Here is a 22,577-nt window from a genome sequence, read left to right on the forward strand (position 1 = left end):
CTGTGTCCGAGGCTGCAGACGTGGAATGGGGCTCCTGTGGAAGCAGCACAAGTGGGCCAGTGTGGAACTTGCTGGGTGTCCAGACATGGAGCTGTGTCGGGGTGTTGATGACTCGGCTGGGGTTGATTCGACACTTCCCAATTGCCCCCAAAGTCCTGAGCCTTGGATTAACAGTCCAGAAACTAGCATACCGGGAAGCCACTAGGGGAGAGTACCCTGTCCCTAGTGACGAGTTTTGTTGTCTCTGCTGAGAGGCCTAAAGGGTCTCAGCCATCTGGTCCAGGGAAGGATGTGGAAGCCTGGCCCCACCCAGGGCTGTTGGAGGAGGGCCCCCCCCCCCCTTACCTGCAGAGGCCTCATTAGCCTTGCCAGGCTGACGGATCCAACTTGGGGATGCGGTGCAGCTTACAAAGCCCTGGGGGTAAGTGTTGGCCCTGAAGATGTCCCTCGAAATGGTGGGGATACCAGTATGGTCATACGCAATTCCAGACCAGGAAACCTGGCTCAGGGCCTCGTGTGGTAGGGAGGAATTAACAGGACGGGCACCCATTGCATGCCAGGTGCTTCACATCATTTCATTCACTTCTCCAGAATTCCTGCGAAATAGGTATTATTCCCATTTTATAGACGAAGAAACAGGTTCAGCGGTCAAGTAAATTGCCCAGTATAAATGCACAGTAATTTAGCGGCCAGGACTGGATTTGAACCCAGGTAGATACCAAATCCAAATAAGTCAAGTGTTTAACCATAAGTTTAGGAAGGAAACCAGATTTAGCCCTTTCTGTCCATGTTTTCTGGGATCCACTAGCCAGGAAGAGCGAGGCTGACCAGTCAGTCTCATGGGTTAAAGATGTCCGTAGCTCAGGCAATATCAGCCTTGCCTGGCCCACTGTCTCTCTCCCTCTGACCAGTCTCTCCCCAGAGGAGCCTCCTGGTCTTAGACCCTGTGAACTTGGAAAAAAAATGAATCTAAAAAAAGGCACTTTCCCCCTTGCTGAGACTTGAAATGCTAGTGCTTTTCTGCCCTTCCTCTGGGGCTGGTCTCTTTAGGGTAGGGTCACTTACCTGTCACCATTTCAGGCTCTTGTGAACTGGTTTTCAAAAAGAGAAACCAGAAGAGGCCCCACTTGGGCCCCTGGCGAAAGAGGCTCTGCAATGGCCCCAATCCAGACATCAGTATTGTCGGGTGTCCCATACAGATTCAGGAGCTTCCTTGCCAAATCCGGGTTTTGCAGCACCTGGCTAAGCTGTGCCAGATTCCGGGGCTGGGAAAGCCCACAGAAGCGCCTCCGAGCGTTGTGCCCTGTAGGGAAAGGGGCAGAAGCGGATTCAGTCTGACTTCCCTTTAGCTTCTACTTCTCCAGTTTCTCCTGAGAGAGCTCTGTGGTCCGGAAATGTTAGGCAGGACAAGATCCCTGCTGACAGAAGAGGCCCGAACCTTCCAAATGTCGAACCACTGCGCTCTAATTTTCAAAGCAAGTAGACAACCAGGCTTTGTGAGTGTGTCCTAACATAAGAAGCTGTAGTAATCCAACACTCATAACCACAGGGATATGATTTATTGGGCTCAGGCACATCAATTAGGTGCAAATAAGATAGGACCTAGAACATAAAAGACTTAATCAGGTTTGTAGCAGGAATGAGTGAAGAAGTAAATAAGTGAACAAACCAAGAAATGAAATGTGGTTAATCTACTCAGAAAAGGAACACATGCTATGATTCCATTTACACGAAAGACCCAAAATAGGCAATTATGTAAAGATAGAAAGATGATCAGTGATTGTCAGGGGCTGGAGTGGGGATGGGGAGGGACTGTTATTATAAGGTTTCTTTGTGAGTGATGAAAATGTTCTGACATTAGCAATGGAGATCAATGGGCCAAAGACCTTAACAGGCAAAACAAAAACAAAAACAAAACAAAAACAACAATGCACAACTCTAAATTTACTGAAGTCATTGATAAAGTCATTGAATCATATATTTCATATGGGTGATTTTTGGGATGTGCTAATTATGTCTCGATAAAGTTGCTTTAAAATTTGTTTTCAGCTGCTCAGAAATTTCCAAAGACCAGCCATACTGATTTCTCTGCTATTAGGATCCCACAATAGAACCAAGCCCGATGATGGGGTGGGGACCAGCAAGATACGAGAGAGGTTTGGCCCAATCTTGAAGAAATGCTTGCCCAATATTGTCCATTGAACAACTCACAAACACCACCTTCCAGCTGAGCAAAGGAAAATGATGCAATGTTTTACCTCACTAAGCACAGTTATGTGATCATCTCTTCTGATCCTCACAATACCTTTGTGAGGCATTTTGTAATCCCCATTGTATCAACGGATATTTGCTTGAGCAACTGTGACTTTTAAAAAAATTTTATGGGGGTGCCTGGGTGCTTCAGTTGGTTAAGCATCCAACATCGGCTCAGGTCATGATCTCGTGGTTCGTGAGTTCGAGCCCCGGGTCGGGCTCTGTGCTAACAGCTCAGAGCCTGGAATCTGTTTCAGATTCTGTCTCCCTCTCTCTCTCTGCCCCTTCGCCCTGCTCACATTCTCTCTCTTTCTCTCAAAAGTAAACATTTTTAAAAAATTTAAAAATGAATGTTTTTAACATTTATTTATCTCATTTTGAGAGACAAAGACAGAGCACAAGTGTGGGAGGGGCAGAGAGAGGGAGACACAGAATCCGAAGCAGGCTCCAGGCTCTGAACTGTGAGCACAGAGCCCTACACGGGGCTCGAATCCAGGAATCATGAGATCATGACCTGAGCCGAAATCAGATGCCTAACCGAGCCACCCAGGCGCCCCCAACTGTGACTTTTTTAAGGTCACTCCACCATTAAGTGGAGTTCAAACAAGATCTTCCAACTCCAGGTTTGGTGTTTGGAATGGAGGAGACTGTCAGAGCTAGTATCTGGAGAATATTTCTGGGACAGCTTGGAGGAAAGGGTATGGGGGGTGGGGGCACAAAAACTGTGTGGCCCTTGGGTGGGGGCCGGGGGCTAGCAATCTCAGTTCTCCATCAGGGTGCGCCCACAGCTCTTTAGTTGTCAATAGCACCCGCATGTAAGGAGGAAAGAAACTCAGGTTCCTGGGTGCCTGCTGTGTGCCCGCCAAGTGCTGTGTTAGGTGCAGTAGAGACTGCCCCCACTCCGTCATACACGGCCAAAGATTAGCCAAAGCAGATGGGGCTTTGGGTTGCATTTGGACAAAAAAGTAGGGAGTTCAGGGGAGGGAGAGGGGAGCAAGGTAGTGACCAAAGCCTTCCCCTAACATTGTAGCTTAAACAAGGGGAAGAAAGAAATTTTGAACTTGATTCAAATTTTACTACTTCCTAGTTATGTGGCCTTCAGAAAATTACTAGATATCTTTGAGCTTATTTCCTCATCTATAAAAATGGCTGTAACTGTTGCTTCTCAAGGTCATTGGCAGAACTAAATGATTAATATCCATGAAAATTCCTAGCAGAGTGCCTACGTTTTCTTCTTTTCCGGGATGAATTTTTCCTCTTTCCTGGGATTTTTGTGTCATCACAAAACAGCCGAGGCTGTCTTAATTTTACTCCAACTGTTCCTGCCTCTGGGGCTCTTGGCCTTTCTGGACTTAGAGCAGGAGTCAGTTTCTGTATCCCTGGAACCTGAGTCTTCCTCCTTGGAGCTCGCCTGGGTAAGTGGGGAATGGAGCTGTTCTTCCCCGCCCTTTGGATCTACTGTTTACCCGGAAATTCCTGTACTGCTTTGTCCACTCCTGTGTCCAAGTCCTGGCCGTGCTGTGAATCTACAGCCAGAGGCCGTACAGTGGCTGGAGAAGATAGGACAGGATGGCCAAAGGCTGGTCCCAGGGATGCTTTACCACATGAAGCGTGGCCTCGCATGCTTCTCGACCACAGCACATCGCCTAGACAGTGGCAGTCAGAAAGGATGCACCAAGGGTCTTCTCTGAAACCCGCTCACCACCAGCAGCAGCAACCCGAGGCCAAAGCCTGGGAGGAGGGACGGGCAGCCCCCTGACCCGGGAGGCCGCGTTGTGGTCCCGGCTGCGTTGCGTGTCGAGAGCCACCAGGTCCAGCCCGATCCTCTTCACTTGACAAAAGAGCCGGTCCCGCAGCTCGTCCACTCACACGGAATCTTGAGGGTTCAGCGTGGCAGGGGTGGCCATGAGGCCTGGGATGATGGGGTTGATGCCACCTGGTGGTGGGGAACGTGAACAGCACACACTAGATGACGCCAAGTTAGCTCAGAGCTGGACAAGCTGGTCGCTTGTATTCTATAATGTTTGTATCCGGAAACAAAGGCCTGGGTAGACTCGAAGTGTGCTGGGGCTGGCAGAGAAAGTAGTGACCCCCACTTCTTAAAGAAGGAGCAGAAGACAAGCTCCTGTGAGGCCCGCAAGCCACCAGTCTGACATGAGGATTTTTGGAAATCCTCTGATCCCTGAGGGGATGGGATGCCCAGGACCTAGGGTCTTGGTGGCACCTGCCTTGTTTTCACTGCTCTGGGGAGATGATTAGCAGGGGCCTGAGCAGCAGCCTGGCCTCCTGGCACTAAGCTTGGCCCCACCACCATTCCCATCTGCTCTTAAAACTTGGTCACCTTCATGCACGATTCGCCAGCTGGCAAAGAAGCTAGTCCTAAGAGGGACACATGAGTTGGGTGCTGAGGCACGGTACTGGCTGTCCAAGCGAAACATGAAGGGCTGGAGCATGGTGTGACCAAAGCGGAAGGCCAGGGTGAAGACACTGGCCGCACGACGGTCCACATTGGAGCAAGACCCCCGGTAGGGCCCCAGGGTTTTCTCCCGGGGGGGAGCCTGGGCCTCGCCCAGAACCAGGGGCAGAAAGTCTCAGTAGGTGATGATCTACAAGAGAAGACCGGAGGAACATAACCTTAGAGGCCGCCCACCCCATCCCCTTGCCTTTGGACAAAACTTCCGCTTTCCAAAGGGCTGCTCAGACATATTAATTCCTTATTGCCATCATGTCAAAAGTGGACATGTTTATTTCCCATTGGCTGGTGAAGCTCCTGAAGCCCAGATAGCTGGATGACAAGGACGGTGTCACACACAGCCAGTTAGTGGCACAGTTTGGGGTACAGGTGGGATCTCAGGTACACTCCCAACCACCCAGACCTAGCTGATTTGAGGCACTTCCCCAAAGGATGCATTAGGGGAAGTGGGAGCCACTCCCTCAAATGGTGTCTCAGGCCAGATTGTCTTCTCAGGGATGCTGGGACCCAGGACTCCCCACGTGGACCGTGGCCTCCACGGTCTTCCGGGCCTCCTGGAGCAGGGTGTCTCCACTCCACGGGGGAATCAGGCGTCTCAGCTGCATAGCCCGCCGGGTGTGCTCCCGCATAAACAGGGTATGCATTGCTGCCAGTTTGGGGGTTTCAGATGGTCAACAGTCCCCTTGAAAACCCCGAGTTCAGAGTCACCACAGCCCTTCCCAGAGAAGTGTCTTTCTGCTGAAGCAGACAGAGCTCTGGGGACTAGAAAGAGGTGGTAGAACTATGTGACCTGGGCCAGGCTCCCCGGCCTGGCCAGACCTCCGTCTCCTCAACTGTGCTATGAACTTCCTCACTGACTGCCACCCTCCGCTCCAGCACAATGGGTCAGGAGCAGGGGGACTGTGGGTCTCAGATCCCAGTTACCGGAACAGATTCAGGCAGGGTGGGAAAGCATGGAGCAGCTTCTGGACTCGGGCCTGAGGATTCTATTCTGTAAGTCAGCGAGACCACGGCTGGCCGAGGGACCCACATGACTCTGGGAACCTTGGCCTTGGGACTGTGAACCCACCCATCCCATGAACTGTATCCATCGGCACATTCCCTGCCGAGGGCTGGACCTTTCCCCAGCTGTGCCCTTGGTGTCAGACCGCTCTCCCCAGGGGCCCCAGGGAAAGAGAACGAGAAGCCTGTTCCTGGAGCCACAGCTTCTCCTAGAGGCCAGGAAGGAAAGCAAATTCCTGAAGGTGGGCCTTACACACAGTCATCCGCTGCCTTTGAACTAAACCTTTTGTACAAGGTCTTATTTAACATACTCTTCAGTAGGCTGCTTGGGGCTGACCTGCCGGGGAGCAGGGGGCGCACAGGGAGGGGTTGGTGAGGAGGTAGGGGTCATCACACAGGTTGTCGAAGGGGAGCCGGGCCCAGCCGTTGTCACTGAAGCAGGTGCTGATGGCCAGCAGCCCCAAGTGATTGGTCTGGTTGCAGAGCTGCAGGGCGAGGGAGACCTCGCTGCCATACACCATGCTGGCATCTGAGAAGGAAGTGAGCGCGCTGAGCTGGTTTTGGACTTGGTTCCTGTTTGGGGGGCATGAGGGCGCTGAACGGAAGGAGGGGATCCAGTCACTCTGGTCCCTGATGCGGGGGTCACTGGATGGGATCTCAGGTGGAAGCGGAGCCACTGACACGGGGGCCCCTGAAGAGCAAGCTCACTCCTCTCGATCATCCCCCACCTGCTTCAAAACCTTGGGCGAAAATCCCCTCCTCCAGGAAGCCCTCCCTGACTCACCCAGACTAGTGCTGCTCGCAGTACTAGTCAGGTCAGTCTGAGCAGCCTTAGCACTTTGTATGGTAGAGTCATGAAAGGTTAGGAACGGGTAAGGCCTTAGATCCCCATTTTACCAATGGGGAAATTGAGGCTCAGAGAGGGGTAGTGACAACTACTCAGCAGGAGAGGAAGGATTAGTTCTCTTGACATTTAGGCCTGTGCTTCTTTTATTCCATTTTATTCGACATTTCCTAAGCACGCTTATGCCTGGTGCTTTGGAGACTACGAAGTTCAACAAAACCCAGCACACGTTGCAGGAAGCTGGCGTTCAGTGAAAACAGGTGCACGCATAGAGACGTAACTCTAAATTGAGACGCTATTTGCTATGCTTGATCTAAAAGCCAAAAGCGAAAGGTGTGATAGGAAAATATGGGAAGATTCTCCCAAGGAGGTGCTCCCGAACCAGAGCCAGAGGAAGGGGTGAGATTGCAACAGGGAGGAGCCAGCCAGGAGCCCTCACACGTCATGCCCCAAGAATGTCGCCGAATGTGGGAGTGTATGCATATGTGTTCCCCCACCGCCTGCCCCAGATTCCCAGAGAGGCTCTGCTCCCTGGAATCCATCCTTTCTTCTCTAGTGTTCCACACCACCCTTGCCTCTCAGCCTGAAGGATAGTGTCCTGCTCACACATGATCCCAGGAGATGGTGAGAGATACAGGGCCCTTGGACGACTTCAGGAAAGAGAGAAGGGCAAGAGCTAAGGGAACCTACAGGCTCTCAAAAACAGCAGCCCAGAGTCTTGCCCTCAAACACGCACAGAACTGAGGGTCTGTCCCGGGCCGTGCTTCCTGCCTTGGTCTGATACTCAAACATCATAGACAGCTCTTAAGGAGGGCATGGTAGTCTTCCAGCTCAGGGCCTGGGGTGAGGGCCACATTTGGGGCCTGGGGGACTGGCTGGGGGTAACTTGATGGGGAAGCAGGGGGGCAACTGGGTGCAGGTCCTCTCACAGTCAACCCCCACAGTGAAGGCCACTCTAGCTGGGGGCTCAGGGGTGAAGTCCAAGTCGTGGTCAATGAACTGGCCGCACTGCATGAACATAAGGGTCAGGCCCCGGTGGGAGGTCAGCCTCTCACTGGAGAAGAGCACAATCTGGTTCGAGATGGCCCAGACCCAGTGTGGAGATAGGTCAGTGTGGGGCGTGGACTCCTGGACCCCACAAAATGTTGGGGCCACCCTGGGACTCAGGGGCAGCAGACTGCTCCTGCTGGAGTTAACACAGTGTCTCCTCTTCTCCTGCCCTCCCTTCCCATCCCCACCTGCTGTGTGGCTGTCATCCCGAGAAGGATGGTCTCTGGTGTGGCCCTGAGGATTCCAGGAGTAGAGAAGGGGAGAAGCCAGGTTGGCTGGCTGAGACCCCACGAGCATTTCCAAAGAGGTAAATAGATCAGATTGATAGATCAATTTATGGACCAATGGATGCCTAGATGACAGGACTGACAGATAGATGCCTAGTTGGTAGGTGACGGATAATAAATACAGAGAGAATTGAATAGATGGAAGAAGAATTAATAAATAGATGTTGGTAGATGAGTAGGTGATTGATTGTTATATTGACATATGAAGAGAAAATTGATAAACTGATAAATGTGAAATCATTTAGATCAATAGACATAGAACAAGGCACATCACTCTTTATATTTAGCAAGATACTTTGACACTAACTCTTGTAGAAAAAACAATACTATAATGGCTGGTACTAATAGATCACACCCTATATAGATGCTTATACTAAGCTCAGGAAGGAGCTAGGACCCTGGACCCAGGCCCCTGCCCACCTTTCCTGTCCCCACACATGCTGATGGAACCCCAGCTTCAGCTTCTGTCCCAGGCCAGTGGCTGTGCTCTCCGGGACCAGGAGGAGAAGTGCAGTGACAAGTAAAGGACCATCACTGGGAAATGCAACAAGTGGGTGCAGGGGCTGCCCCTGACCCAAGGGTGCCTCCCTTCCCCTCCTCCACCCCTCACTCCACACCGAGTGGCCTCCAGCCCCAGAACCCTCTGACTGGAGCCCACTCACTGCTGCAGGGAAAGACCCTTGCTGGGGGCCTCCAACCAGGCCCTGGCCCGCTGGCTGCCAGCTGAGTAAGAGGACAGGCTGTCACTTCCCTTCAGCTGGACACCCACCAAGAGGTGCAATGGCTTCCTCCTCCCTCTCGTGAGTAGCAGCTGAGGGTCTGGAAGATGTTCCATCACTTACAAGCATGGGAAGTAAAAGCCCAGCCCAGAGGCAGCTTGAATCCAGGCTTGACCCTCGGCCAGCTAAGAGACTTGGGGCGAGTAATATAGCTGAATCTCAGGTATAAAACCTACCTCATATTGCTGAGCTGGTCTGTTCCACATCTCCCATCCCTGTACCCTCTTTCTCCCAACACCCCCAGCTGGGCATCCTGCCCTCTCAGGCCAGAGCAGTCCCTGGGACTCCGTGGAGGGGCACAGTACCAGTGACATTGAAGGAACTGGATCCCTGGAGTTGCAACTGCTCCTCCAGCAGCCCCAAAGCCACGTGCATACAATCAGCAGCCCGAACCACTGTCCTGGTGGCTGCTAACAGTTGTTTGAAGTAGAACAGGACGTCCATGGGGCTGGCCAAGCCTCAGCGGTGAAGCTGCTGCTTGAACCTGCAAGAGGAGGGCGAGGGCTGGAGAAAGGAAGCTCAGCTACCTAGCGGAAGTTCCAGCCTGGTGGCGGAGAGTCAGGGCAGTGTGGACAGGATGGATGGATGGAAGGAAGGCTCTCTACCCACATGGCACTGGCCCGAGGTGCCCAGGGGCAGGTGATAGCTGACATGACCATGGTTGGAGCCCTCACCCCCACCTCATCAACCCTCCCAGGCCCACCTCCTGAGTCTGATTGTAGCATTCACCAGCAACGGGGCCTCTGTTAGACAGCCCCAAAGGGCCGAGGTCTCCACTGTCCTGGGGAAGGCTGTCCAGAGGGAAGGGGACTCAAGGTCCAGGGGCACCACAGGTTCCCCCAGACCCAAGCACTTCCCCCTCCTTTGCCCTCCTCCTTGGCTGTGCAGAGGGATATCACCTGGGACAGTGCCCTCACAGGGCTGGGCCAGGATGAGTGTAGCTAAGACCCCTGCCAGGGCTAGGAACAGCTTCCTCTCTGCCGTGAGACCCCAGCCACAGTGGGGTAAGGGATTGACACCCACATCCTGCACGTAGGTGGGTCCCCTGCTTCCTTCTCACCTGGAGATCCCCAAACTGACCTCTCACCTCCTCCTCTTTTCTGGAAGTAGCTGGGAAGGGACTTTTATATCCTGTCCTAGGGTGAGGGAGGGGAAGTCCAGCCTCTTGAGGTGGAGCTCTGGAACTTCCCTCTGATCTTCAGTGGACTTGTGAGACTGAACCCCCAGCCCCCTTTGCTACTGAGCTCACTGATGTGTTTCTCCCAAGGCATAAGGCAGCGCCTGGAACAGGCATTGCTCAGTGTGTATTTGCTGGAAGATTGAGGGGCAGCAAGCCTCAGAAGATTGGGCCCAGTCCTGACACTAAGTAGTTGTACGATCTTGGGCAAGTCACTTCCCCTCTCCAGGCCTGTTTCCACATCCCTAAAATGGGACTTAGGCCAGAACTTTGGAAAGGCTCCTCTCCTCCCCCGGCAGAAATTGGGTCTGCCTTACTCTTGTATCTCCCCAGACCCCTCAGCACAAGGTTTGGCATTCAGCAGGTGCTCAATGAATGTTTACTGAGTGCATGAAAAACCTCAGGTCAGTGACTAGGCCCCTCCCCCTTACTCCCTATCCCTGCCAGCTCTAAGATGCCAGGAGAGGGTGAGGTGATGGCTGAGGCAGTGCTGAGCCCTGAAAATTAAAGGGTTGCATCATGGGGCCATCGGGGGAGACAATGAGATGTCACCGGAAACACACCAGCAGAGCGATGGTGGCAGGCCTCCATGCAAGCAGAGGTCCTGTCCTGGGCTCAGTGCTCCTGCGCGGGCTTCCTCGGCGCACATCAGCGGCAGGCTCAAGCTGAGTAGGGGGCCTAGGTCTGGATCGGCTCTGTCACTACCTGTGTGACCCCAGCCGGGCCTCCAATTCCACATCAGAAGCGTGGAAGGTCCCCAAGGGCCACGCCTTCTCATAACCAGGCCTTTCCTCCCATGTGTCCTCCGCTAGGCGCAGATCGTCCTTGGCTCCCCCACATCCTACTCCACCTACAGAGCACATTAGCTGCTGCTCAGCTCCAGGATCGTCGTCCCACCCCACCCCACTCTCCACCCCCGCGCCCCACAGCCTGTCTGTCCTTGTTCCTGCCCCAGGGCCATCCCTTCCTCAGTATCGACCTGCACCTGCTCCAAGAGTCCTTGCCCCCGGCCCTCCTGTCCCCATGCCCTACCTAAACCCAGTCTCCGGCCTCTGCAGCCCCTGCCTCCCACCTCAGCGGCCCTCCTCCACCCCCCAGTGGCCCCAAGGTTGCCCAGTGGCAACCTCGAGTATCTGGTACCAGGAGCAGATTGTTTTTTGATAGCCCCTCTTTTACATAATGAAAAAAGTAATGATAATGGTTGGAAATGTGTGAAAGTTCTCTTAGTAAACTTTTTTAAAAAATGTTTTATTTATTTTTGAGAGAAAGAGAGCAGGGAAGGAGCAGAGAGAGAGGGAGACACAGAATCTGAAACAGGCTCCAGGCTCTGAGCTGTCAGCACAGAGCCCAACGCAGGGCTCGAACCCACGAACCATGAGATCATGACCTGAGCTGAAGCTGCATGCTTAACTGACTGAACTACCCAGGCGCCCCTCTCTTAGTAAACTTTTAAAAAATATTTTTAAAATATATAAAGGAAAAAAGTATTGGATTAATACTTTTTAATTATGTGACTATGTTTTACATAAAGGGGAGGGGCACCTGGGTGGCTCAGTCGGTTAAGTGTGTGACTCTTGATTTCAGCTCAGGTCATGATCTTGAAGTTCATGAGATCAGAGCCCCAGGTGGGGCTGTGCACTGGTGCAGAGCCTGCTTGGGATTCTCTCTCTTCCTCTCCCTCTACCCCTCCCCTATTCGTGTGCGCACGCTCTCTCCCAAAATAAATAAATAAGCATTTAAAAATTAATAAATAAATAAAGGAGAAAAACTACCTACAAATTGGTGTTTTTAATATAATATTTAATATATTCTTATAGTTTCTGGTGATTTTTGTTTTATTTTAAAATAAACAATTTGGAATTTTAAAAGAAGAATACGTTTCAATGGTAAAGATACTCAAATTCAGTACACCATTCATCTATGAAGTAAAATTTCCGTTTAAGAACATTGTACTTCGCAGTTTACACTCTGTTTCATGGTCTTAAATTTTATACACAACTGATAACTCCAAATGGTCACATAAAGTGACGGAACTGAAGGAACCCAAGTTCTGTCTCTTCATCTTTGCAATCTCCGTGTTCTCACTGCTGTATCAAACCAACTATTTACAAGCAAGAATATGCAATGTTACAGGGGATGGCAGGCATCAAGTGCAACAGCAGCCACAGCCCCGATGGCTCTGAACCTTTAGAATTGCTTTCTTTATGTACATCTGGACAGTGATAATGGTTCTGAATGCAATGGGCATTCTGAATACAATGGGCACAGGATCATTCCAGAAGAGATGCAACCAGATGCTCCCTCAATGCTCCTCCTCACCACAGCCTTATCACTGAAGGCCTATGGCGTTGGTGGATACTCTCCAGGACCAGAAGGTCAGAGAGGTCTGCTGTTAAGGAACAATATTTACAATATTATATGTTCATTTATTCTTTGAACAAATATTTGTGGAGAGCCTTCACATTCTAGGTCCTGTGCTAGGCACTGGGGTTAGGGTGGTGAGCAAAAACAGGCATCGAACAGGGGAGAGACATGAAACAAACATCGGCCCCTGCAGGTTTGAGGGAGAAGCCCGAGGTACATCCTCATATAAATGCAAAAGGGTACTCCTATATCCTTGTGTTGGGAGACTTGCCCAAGGTAACAGATACTTAGTGCAGGAACTTGAACTTGAATCCAGCTCTCTTTTCTCCAAGTCAAATTTTCACCACCCTCTACCAGGTCTGACCTCTATAACTCATCTGCTCTGTCCAGCAGCCAACATGACCTTTTTAAAATATAAATTAAGTCATGCTACCACCCCGCCTCCCATCCAAACCTTCCAAAGATTCACTGCACTCAGAATAAAATTCAAACTCTCTCATCATCTGGCTCTTATCTACACATCAATAGTAACTTAAGAATATATCCACATGCGGAGAAACGGGAAACCTCTTGCACTGTTGGTGGGAATGCAAATTGGTGCAGCCACTCTGGAAAACAGTGTGGAGGTTCCTCAGAAAATTAAAAATAGACCTACCCTATGACCCAGCAATAGCACTGCTAGGAATTTACCCAAGGGATACAGGAGTGCTGATGCATAGGGGCACTTGTACCCCAATGTTTATAGCAGCACTCTCAACAATAGCCAAATTATGGAAAGAGCCTAAATGTCCATCAACTGATGAATGGATAAAGAAATTGTGGTTTATATACACAATGGAGTACTACATGGCAATGAGAAAGAATGAAATATGGCCCTTTGTAGCAACGTGGATGGAACTGGAGAGTGTGATGCTAAGTGAAATAAGCCATACAGAGAAAGACAGATACCATATGTTTTCACTCTTATGTGGATCCTGAGAAACTTAACAGAAACCCATGGAGGAGGGGAAGGAAAAAAAAAAAAAAAAGAGGTTAGAGTGGGAGAGAGCCAAAGCATAAGAGACTCTTAAAAACTGAGAACAAACTGAGGGTTGATGGGGGGTGGGAGGGCGGGGAGGGTGGGTGATGGGTATTGAGGAGGGCACCTTTTGGGATGAGCACTGGGTGTTGTATGGAAACCAATTTGACAATAAATTTCATATATTGAAAAAAAATAAAAACAACAAAACACTTAAAAAAAAAGAATATATCCACAAATTCTTTGACCCTCCTCATTCAAAAGATAGAGTTTAAGTCCCCCCTTTGAATGGGGGCTATGCTTGGTGGCTCACTTCGTCTAACAGAATGTGGTAGAAGTGATGCTCATTGACTTTTGAGACTAGCCACATGAGCTTCCACCTGTCTCTCTCCCCCAGGACATATGTCCTTGGAACCCAGCTACCAGGTTGTGAGAGAGCCCAGGCCACACGGAGAGACCAGTCCACTGCCCCACCTAGGTACTCAGCTGATACCAACATCAATAGCCAGACATGTCGGGTGAATGAAAGTCAAGCGATTCCACCCCTCACCTTTGAGTCTTCCAGCCGAGGCCCAAGAAGCAGAGATAGGATGTCTGTGCTGTGCCCTGCTAGAACTCCTGGCCCATGGATCTCATGAGAGATAACATATAACTACTTGTAAGCTGCTAGGTTTGGGATTGTTATGCAGTAGTAGATAATTAATACAACATCTTAGAGCTCACCTCCTACCAAGATCCTCTTTGTTCACCACATTCCTATTATAGTCTCTTTTCTTCTTCCTTTGGCCACCAAGTTCATTCTTACCTCAGGACCTTGCTATTTCATTCTATCTGGAATGCTTGCCCATCACCCAGATCTTGAACTGACTGACTCTTCATTATCCAGATCTTTGTTCAAATATCCCCTCCTCAGAGATACCTTCCCCCACCACATCTTACTATATACTGCCCACCCTACCAGACACATTGCTCCATGCCTTTCCTTCATAGGTTTTGTTCCTGAAATTATTTATGTGTCCATTTATTACTCATCTGTCCCTTCACACTTCTTCCTTCCTCTTTCCAGCACCTCCTTTGGGGAGGATGAAAGGAGCAAATGATGTGTCTTTTTCTTATGAGAGCTCTCACTGCAAAGCAGTAGGTGTCCTGGTTTTTGTAGCTTCTTTGTCAATTCACAGCATGGGGCAAGCCCAAGGGCCTGTGGGCCCCATTTTCATGTTCTTGAGGGGGGGCTGCAAGGGGCTCCCTGGGCAGATTCCCTGTCATGGGAGACAGGACTACAGCTCAAACTCGTCTTTCCCCCTTGGCCTTCACCTCAGTGGTCTCCCCATAACCTTGCTGTTTTATCGACATCAGTACAGAATCAGAGAAAGCATGAAGTTCTCTCTTTCCACTGCATACACTCTCCTCCTTCATAAGGTCTCTGGTCTTCTCCCTTCTCTAGTTCTAATTATTTCTCCCATTTTCCCAGGGTCCTGCCTGTATATCACACACACACACACACACACACACACACACACACACCAGGTTTATGAAAGGCAGGGTGGTGGGAATAACCCACTTGGCAGGGAGAATTTTAGCTCCAACATTGTTTAGAGTTGCCCAGGCATGGTACTTTTTGAAGCAACTTTAGTCAGTTTTATTATTGTTTTAAATTCTCCACAGAAAAAGATCCCTCTATGGCCTGCACAGGCACCCTCTGCCCTTTCCTTGGTATGTCCCTGCATCCATGAGATGCAGGAGATATGCCTGTACATGGCTGTCCATAGTCTTTGGTGCCTCAGCTGCTTCCTCTCCTGCTTTCAGTTCTCTCTGCATCCCAGCTCCCCCAGCGACTGCTGATGGCTTCTCCTGGATCAGCCACTGCTGCTGCCACATGTGTCCTCTGAGAATGTCCTGCTTCCCCAGGACGCTGCCCTCTCTCCCCTCAGTTCAGCCAAGACAAAGACAGTTTCCCTAAGAACCTGGGGTAAAAAGGACAAGTAGAACAGAAAAACTAAATTGGAAAGCACTCAATGAATACTTATTTAATGGATGAATAAACACATGAATGTCTAGACATAACTAATTACAAGTTCCCTGGATGGTGTCATTTAAAGGGTATCCTCCTTGTGCCTTTCATGGCAGATATATCTATAGGGGAGTCTGTCTACCCACATGCTCTTTCTCTGGGAACAACCTTCACCCACAATTCTCGCTGAAGGGACGGACCTTGATGGTCATGCTTCTGTCACATGATATTCACATCCCCTCAGCCATATGGGACATGTGGCCCAGCCTCAGCCAATCAGATTATTTTCATAGGGTTTTGGAATTGGAACCTGAGACACTGAGCTAGTTGATTGCAGAAAGCAGAATGGGAAAGTCAGGTTTTCAGGCTGAGGCTCCCATCTGAGCCATATATAAGGTGACTGCATTAGGAGGGAGGGAGGGAAAAGAGGAGAGACCAGCTGTGTCAGTCCTGACAGCTTCTTATACCCACAATATGCAACTTCAGAGAGAACTTTAAACCTCCTCTTTTTATTGAAAGTTGTCGGGGTTGCAACCCCTTGCAACTCTAACCATAACCTATTTCTTCTCTTCAACTCTGTCTAACAACCTGATCCCAAAGCCCCATTGTGATAGTGAAGGAAAGATATGATGGGTGCATGGCAATGAGGTTTAGGAAGAGAGGAAGCAAGGAACACCAGTGAACTGGGGATGGAGGGAAAGCCCAGATGGATGTAAAGACTGAACTGGCAGAAATCAATGCAGGAGGTAGAGAAGGAAAAAGGGATGGGGATAAAGAGAAACAGAGAGCCAGCAAACTGTTACAGAGCACTGTCTATGCATAAAGTACTGCAGCAGGCCCCAAATGTATCTTTACAAAAATGAATGAATGAGCAAATGAATGGATCTTCCCATTCCTGTTTGCAAGAAGTGTTGAGTCTGAAAATGGGGTTTAATGGGTAGATGGCAGGCTCTGATGGTAGTCAGAGTCGTGCAGACACGCCCCTGTATTTATACTCACTCGTGAGCATGTTGCATGGCCCTCTGGAGTTCAGCTCCCACCCTCTCCATGCCTCCCTCACCACACTGAGGAATCGCCACCAAACACTTCCAAAACACCGCTCAACCCATGAAAAAATATATGTCAGGAATAATCATAACAATGACAATAACCCTCACATAGGTTCTATGTAAGGTTGATAAAATATTCTTATACACGTTTTGGATCTTATAACAAATCTGTGAGATTATTGGGACAGATATTGCTTTATGCCAGTTTGGTGAGGAGGAATCCATGAGTTCAAGAGAGGCCAGGTAGCTTATCCAAGGTCAGCAGTCTGGTAACATATGGGTCAAGGGCTCCCAAGCTAAGGCTATGTCTTCAAGGTCTGTGCTTTCTCTAACACTCTAGACACAGGTCAAAAGGGGTGCTGGGAAGAGAAGTCAAAACACATAAACTAGAAGTGCCTTCGCTGGGGGAAATGCCCTCATCACAAGAGGAAACGATCCCCCAAGAAGGGGGAAAGAAGGGTGTAGCTTTCCAGAGTCATGAGAACACTTCTCAATGAGCAGGGGTTTTAGAAACCTGGCACAAACCTTAGCCACCAAAGGGGACTTTTCCCTTTTTCCCAAAAATCTGAGTCAGTTGCTTAGTTTCAAAACTCACTCACTTCTATGATGACCTCCACAACATATGCACAAGCTATGAAGACAGCCAGCAGACACAGTAGCTTTCCCTCCATTTTACAAATGGAAAACAAAGCCAGAGAGAAGTGACCCACTCATTGTCACTCCCTTTTACAAACCAGCCGGCGCCTCCCTAGTCTCTTCACTGCTGCCTGCACCTCCTGGTTCCTCAGGGTGTAGATCATGGGGTTGAGCATGGGGGTCATGACCGTGTGGCTGATGGACACAGCCTTGTCCATGGAGAAGGGGGTGAAGGGCCGGGCATAGAGGTAAATGCTTGGAATGAAAACCATAGACACCACGACAATGTGGGTGGTGCAAGTGGAAGCTGCCTTCCTCCTCGCCTGCCCAGAGTGGGACCTCAGCATCACCAGGATGACTGAGTAAGAGGTCAGGAGGAGAAAGAACCAGATGACATCCAGCAGCCCACTGTTGGAGATCATGAGGAACTCCAGGAGGGTGGTGTCAGTGCAGGCAAGTCTCAGCACTTGTGGGACATCACAGTAGAAGTTATCCAGGATGTTGGGGCCACAGAAGGGCAATGGGAGCATCAGAGCCAGTTGGGCAATGGAATGGACGAATCCTCCTATCCAGCTAGCCACCACAAGTCCCACACAGAGCTGTGTGTTCATGATGGTCACATAGTGGAGGGGTCGGGAGATGGCAACAAGGCGGTCATAGGCCATGACTGAGAGGAAGAAGACCATGGCACCTCCCAGAAAGTGGAAGAAGAAGATCTGGGCCATGCAGCCCTGGTAGGAGATGGTCTTCTTCTCAGAGAGGAAGTCCACCAGCATCTTTGGGGCAGTGACAGAGGAGAAACAGAGGTCTAAGACAGCCAGATTTCGGAGCAGAAAGTACATGGGTGTGTGGAGCCGTGTGTCTGAGGTCACCGTGACCATGATGAGGAGGTTTCCCATGACAGTGGTGGTATAGACAAACAGGAACACCAGAAACAGGAAAAGCTGGAGCTCTCGAGTCTGTGAGAGACCCAGGAAGACAAATTCTGATACCCACGTGAGGTTCCCTTGTTCCATGGCAATTTTCTCCATACACCTAAAGAAAAGGAACCACAGGAACCACAGGAACCACAGGATGCATGAAGTTACCACTTGTCTATTTAGTGCTCTGGATCTCAGAACTGAGTTGTCCAGGTCTATATGATGGGCATCGTATGTGTAGCCCATATCACTAGGTGCTGATGAAATGGGCTTATCTCTAGAGAGTTTACAGGTTGGTGCTGTAATATACATTCATAAGATATCTTAACGCCATCCAGAGACATATCAACCTGCCTTTCAAAGACAGTGGTAGGGAGACAGTTGGAGTCCAACAGAACATCAGTCAAATATAAAGTTTTCCATTTCCTTAAGATTTGACTTTGATTAAGTTTACTTAATCTCTCTGGGTCTATCTGATTATCTGAAAGTTAGGAATAAAAATACATTATGGCCTCTTCAGATGGCTGAAGTAGAATGATACATACAAAGTTTCTAGAATAGTGCCTGGAAATAAATGGTAATCACTCTCTGTGTAGCCTCCTCCTCTAAAGACACCCTTCCTTCTTCCCAAAGACATTTTTCTTTAGTCACTTTTCACACAATATTGACCACATCATCATGTTAATGAACTTTTTATATTGTCTGTTTTTCCTCCACAATTCAACCATGTCATCTTACAGACAGATGGTCTCAATTTCACAATATATTTGTGTCCCTCAGTCCCCATCCACGCTCACAGTCGGTACTTAATAAGTGCCAGATGTTGCCTGCTGGGTGGGTGAGTAGGGTATGCAGGTTCGTGCAGAGGAGCCCATGGAAGAGCCCATGGAGACATGATTGAACACCTGGGATATCTGGTCTCCCCCACCCCCTAGCATAGGTGTTCCCTTACTTGGTGAGGCTCCCCAGAACATATGTGGACACAAGAGGCAGAGGGATAAGGGACTTTCATGACATCAAGTAATAGGTGACGAATATATTGTTTGAAGAAGACTCCGCTCTTCTGAAAGGACAGCAATTTCAGAAGAGGGTACTGAATCCAGAGGTAGAGGAGAAAGGAAAATATTACAGGAAAAGAAATGGAAATCGATGAAGAATTAAGGGTAGATGAAGAGGAAGGGCAAGGGGAGGAACAGAGCAGGTGAAGGAAGGGGAAATAGGAAGACAGTGGGCCGGGGAGGGAACGGGGCCAAAGCTGGAGAAGGTGATGGAGGTAGAGAGGTCAACGGAAACAGGGTTAGGGGGGCCTCAGTCTCCCATCCTCTCTCACCTGCCTGTGCAATCCAGTATCTATTAGAGAGCTTTCTCTTTGAATTGCTCACACCTATTTGCTTTCCCTCAAGTCCACCTTCCGCACAGTACCGCTCATTAGCGTTCCTTAGGAGCCACATTGAATACTTTTTGTAGATCATGTCAGAGGGGAAATACATACCTGCATATGCACACACACCATCCACTCAGCATGTCATATGAGCTGTCGAAATGAAGCCTCCTTCTGCCTTCCTAATCAGTATCTCTGCATCTGATGAACCACTGTCTCTAATGGATTGTAGTTTCTCAAACATGCCACATATTTGCTTATTTCCATGTTTGTTTCCTAGAATCCTGTTTCCCACCTTCTCAGCCTTAGAAACTACCCACTCAGACATAACCTTCTCTGCCACTTATTTCACCAACTCTCTCCTGCAGAACTACTATTTCTCAGCTTCTTATAATATTTTTTAAAATACCTCGGTTATAGGTTTATCATCACTCATTTGTTCCATCTTCTGTCAACCAAGTATATTATAATTTCAATATCTCAGTAACCCTAGAACTTGGAACAACAACTCTGATATGGCACATGCTCAACAAATGTTGTCAAATTAATGTCTCAAGTAGGCAACTGATTATGTGGAGAAGTTTTGAGTGATTTTACTTATCCCCTGCCTGTACCTCCTAAGGCCCCCTCTACGCTCGGTTGCTAAATTGACTAGGTTTTACATGCAACCCGAAGCCACTGTTTTAACAGCACATTCCCCCTGAATTACTTCCTGAGGCTCTCCTCACGCTTTAGACTTAGCTACCTTCAAGTCTATGTCACCTGTTTATTCTGCCCACCCTCTAGCAGGTGTTTTCAAGAACCCAACTACTGCTGACCTATTGGTAGGTGAGGAAACCCTCAGTCTCTCACCTTTCCTCAGCCCAGAATGGGAGAAGAGAGTTCAGGTTTTACATCTTTCTGGGGGGGTTCTTTCCATGTCCCTTTGCAGCTTCCTGGTGCCAGCCCATACCCCCATGCACACTCATGGGTGTGACCCTGGGGAAGAGGGCATAATCTCAGGGAGAAACTATTGGGCTCAGGAAGTAGAGCTGGAATGATTCCCACTGGGGACAAGGGAGCAATGGGAGTTGTTAAAAAGTTGCTAAGTCTCTCAAAAACACTAGTTGAGAGGTCTGCCTTGAGGGCAAAACAAAAACAAAAACAAAAACAAAAACCCTACCAAAGACATTGAAAATTGTAGAGATTCATGAAATATAGAATTAGGAGGACAGAGTCTCTGCAAAAGAATTAACATGTCTGAGACTTTTGGAAGGACCCATTTCATAGAGCAGTGGTTCACACACTCGAGCATGCATTAGAATCACCTGCAGGGTGCACTGAAACTCAGCCCGCACAGAGTGTCTGATTGAGTAGGTCTTGTGGGCGCCTGAGAACTGGCATTTCTGACAAGCTTTCAGATGATTCTGATGCTGCTTCTCTGGGGCCTCAGTCTGAGAACGACTTACCTCAGGTTTGTCAGCATATGGACAGTTCTCCCTCACAGCATCACCAACACGACCAGTTTGATATATTAAAAAAAAATTATTTGATATTTATCTTAAAAATAATTTTAATTGATCTTAACTTGGGCAATTCATAGGTGGAAAAATGTTTGTATACCACCTTGGAAACTGAAACCCTGTAAACTTTGTGGGGTTCTTTTTGCCAACCAGACCACAAAGTTGATTCCCCATCCATATCCAATTCTATTGGGCCTTCTATAAAATTCTAGTACTCTTTATTACTCAGTAAGATCTTCCCTTTCATACAAGGACTAGTACAGGAAGTGCATATATTTTCTTATTATGACGAACTGGTCAGAATTGGAATTGCCTGGCTTCCTAAATTTGGTGCACTATGGAAACTTTGATTTCTTAGATAGAATCTCTCTGTTCCACATGAAGTTTCCAAGTTGGTCTGAGTTCTTTCAGTACAAATATTTATACTTAATAAAATGAAGTCCCTCTAGCATATAGAAACACTATGCAAAGCTTTGGTTTCTTCCAACATACAAGAGCTATAAACTTAAAAAGCTATTTCTTCCCAAAATTTAGAGCTATACTCCATTTTAAAATCCAGCTGCTTGTAAAAATAGCCTGTGTTAATGCTGGAAAAAGGAATAGCCTTTATCAATCTCACTAACTATCAGATGTCACTAACTATAAGATAATTCACAGTAACTAATTAAATTACCTAGATTAAATCCTTATGATTCTGATTTACCTCTCAGTGAGAAAGCCCATGTATGTTCTAGTTTATATATTTCTCCTCTCAAGGCACATAAATGTCTGTAAAATGTCTCCTAAACCACATGTCAACCCCAAAGTTGATTCCTCCGTGTGAGATTATGGATGATTTATCTGTTTTAAAATTGATTACACTGTGGCTTATTGCTTTGGAGTTTTGTAGCTGGCCTATTTTGAAAATTCGGTAAATGTTTGTTAGCACAAGTGGAAGTTATCCTTGAAGAGCAGGAGAGCACAGAGAGGATGTCTGGGTCCACCTCTCTGCCCAGTGCTGGGGACACAAATATAAGGCATACAGTTTGCTTTCAACGAACTCACAGTCAAGTGGGGAAAACAGGCTCAGAAACACATAAATGCACTCACATCAAGGAGGAAACAGCTCTATCAAGGAAGGACTCAAAGGTTAAAGGACTGAGCACCTAGCCATGCCTGGGAGAGAAGGGAAAGCTTCCCAGAGGAGGGGACATTTGAACAAAGGGACGGTTCATGCATGTAGGCAGAAGTGTGTTTCTGGCAGGAAGAACAGAGGCCCAGGGATGAAATGGCACAGCATCTACTCCAGGAACCCCGAGCGCCTCAGCAAGGCCAGAGCACAGGGCAAGTGGTGGGGGATGAGGGAGGAGAGGAGGCAGGGATCAGACTCTGGAGAGCTTGGAAGAACCAGGTTAATGAATTTAGATTTATCTAACAGGACATGAGAAGCCAGTGGAGAGCATGATGCAGGAGAGTGACCTACAGATGAAGGCCTCCACAGCCACAGGGGGAAGGAGATGAGAGGGTGGATGGAACAGACATGGGGGAGCTGTTCCTCCATTTCTTCACACCCCATCTTGTTTCAGCAAAGACTTAACGAGGGCAGTAAGGGCCTGTAACTTTGCCTGCGTCCTCGACTCATCCCATCCCAGCTTCAAAACACTTAAAGATGTGAGGAGAGTGAAGGGAAGAGAGGATAAAGGAAAGGAGATGGGAGATATGAAAAGAAGGAGGAGGGGGCATCTGGGTGACTTTGGCTCATCTCATGATCTTGTGGTTGGTGAGTTCAAGCCCCGCATTGGTCTCTGTGCTGACAGCTCAGAGCCTGGAGCCTGCTTTGGATTCTGTGTCT

General features: G+C 48.8%; 2 protein-coding genes across 2 annotated transcripts; both read right to left on the reverse strand.

Moving 5' to 3' along the window:
* Positions 1-359: 359 nt before the first annotated feature.
* EPX (eosinophil peroxidase) lies at positions 360-16,267 on the reverse strand. The gene is given in 14 exon segments (XM_081791178.1): positions 360-400; positions 403-563; positions 1,066-1,303; positions 1,489-1,492; positions 4,023-4,189; positions 4,595-4,859; positions 5,248-5,408; positions 6,066-6,384; positions 7,449-7,728; positions 8,572-8,632; positions 8,994-9,172; positions 9,392-9,479; positions 9,588-9,665; positions 16,258-16,267. Coding segments are annotated over 14 exon segments (2,052 nt in total).
* Positions 16,268-16,277: 10 nt separating this feature from the next.
* Positions 16,278-17,974, reverse strand: OR4D2 (olfactory receptor family 4 subfamily D member 2). Its single transcript, XM_060628635.3, has one exon. It carries the CDS (start codon positions 17,972-17,974, stop codon positions 17,024-17,026), a length of 951 nt encoding a protein of 316 aa, XP_060484618.3. The 3' UTR covers positions 16,278-17,023.
* Positions 17,975-22,577: the final 4,603 nt, after the last annotated feature.

Source organism: Panthera onca, chromosome E1 (assembly GCF_046562875.1).
Source record: "Panthera onca isolate mPanOnc1 chromosome E1, mPanOnc1 haplotype 2, whole genome shotgun sequence".
NCBI classification, from domain to species: Eukaryota; Metazoa; Chordata; class Mammalia; order Carnivora; family Felidae; genus Panthera; species Panthera onca.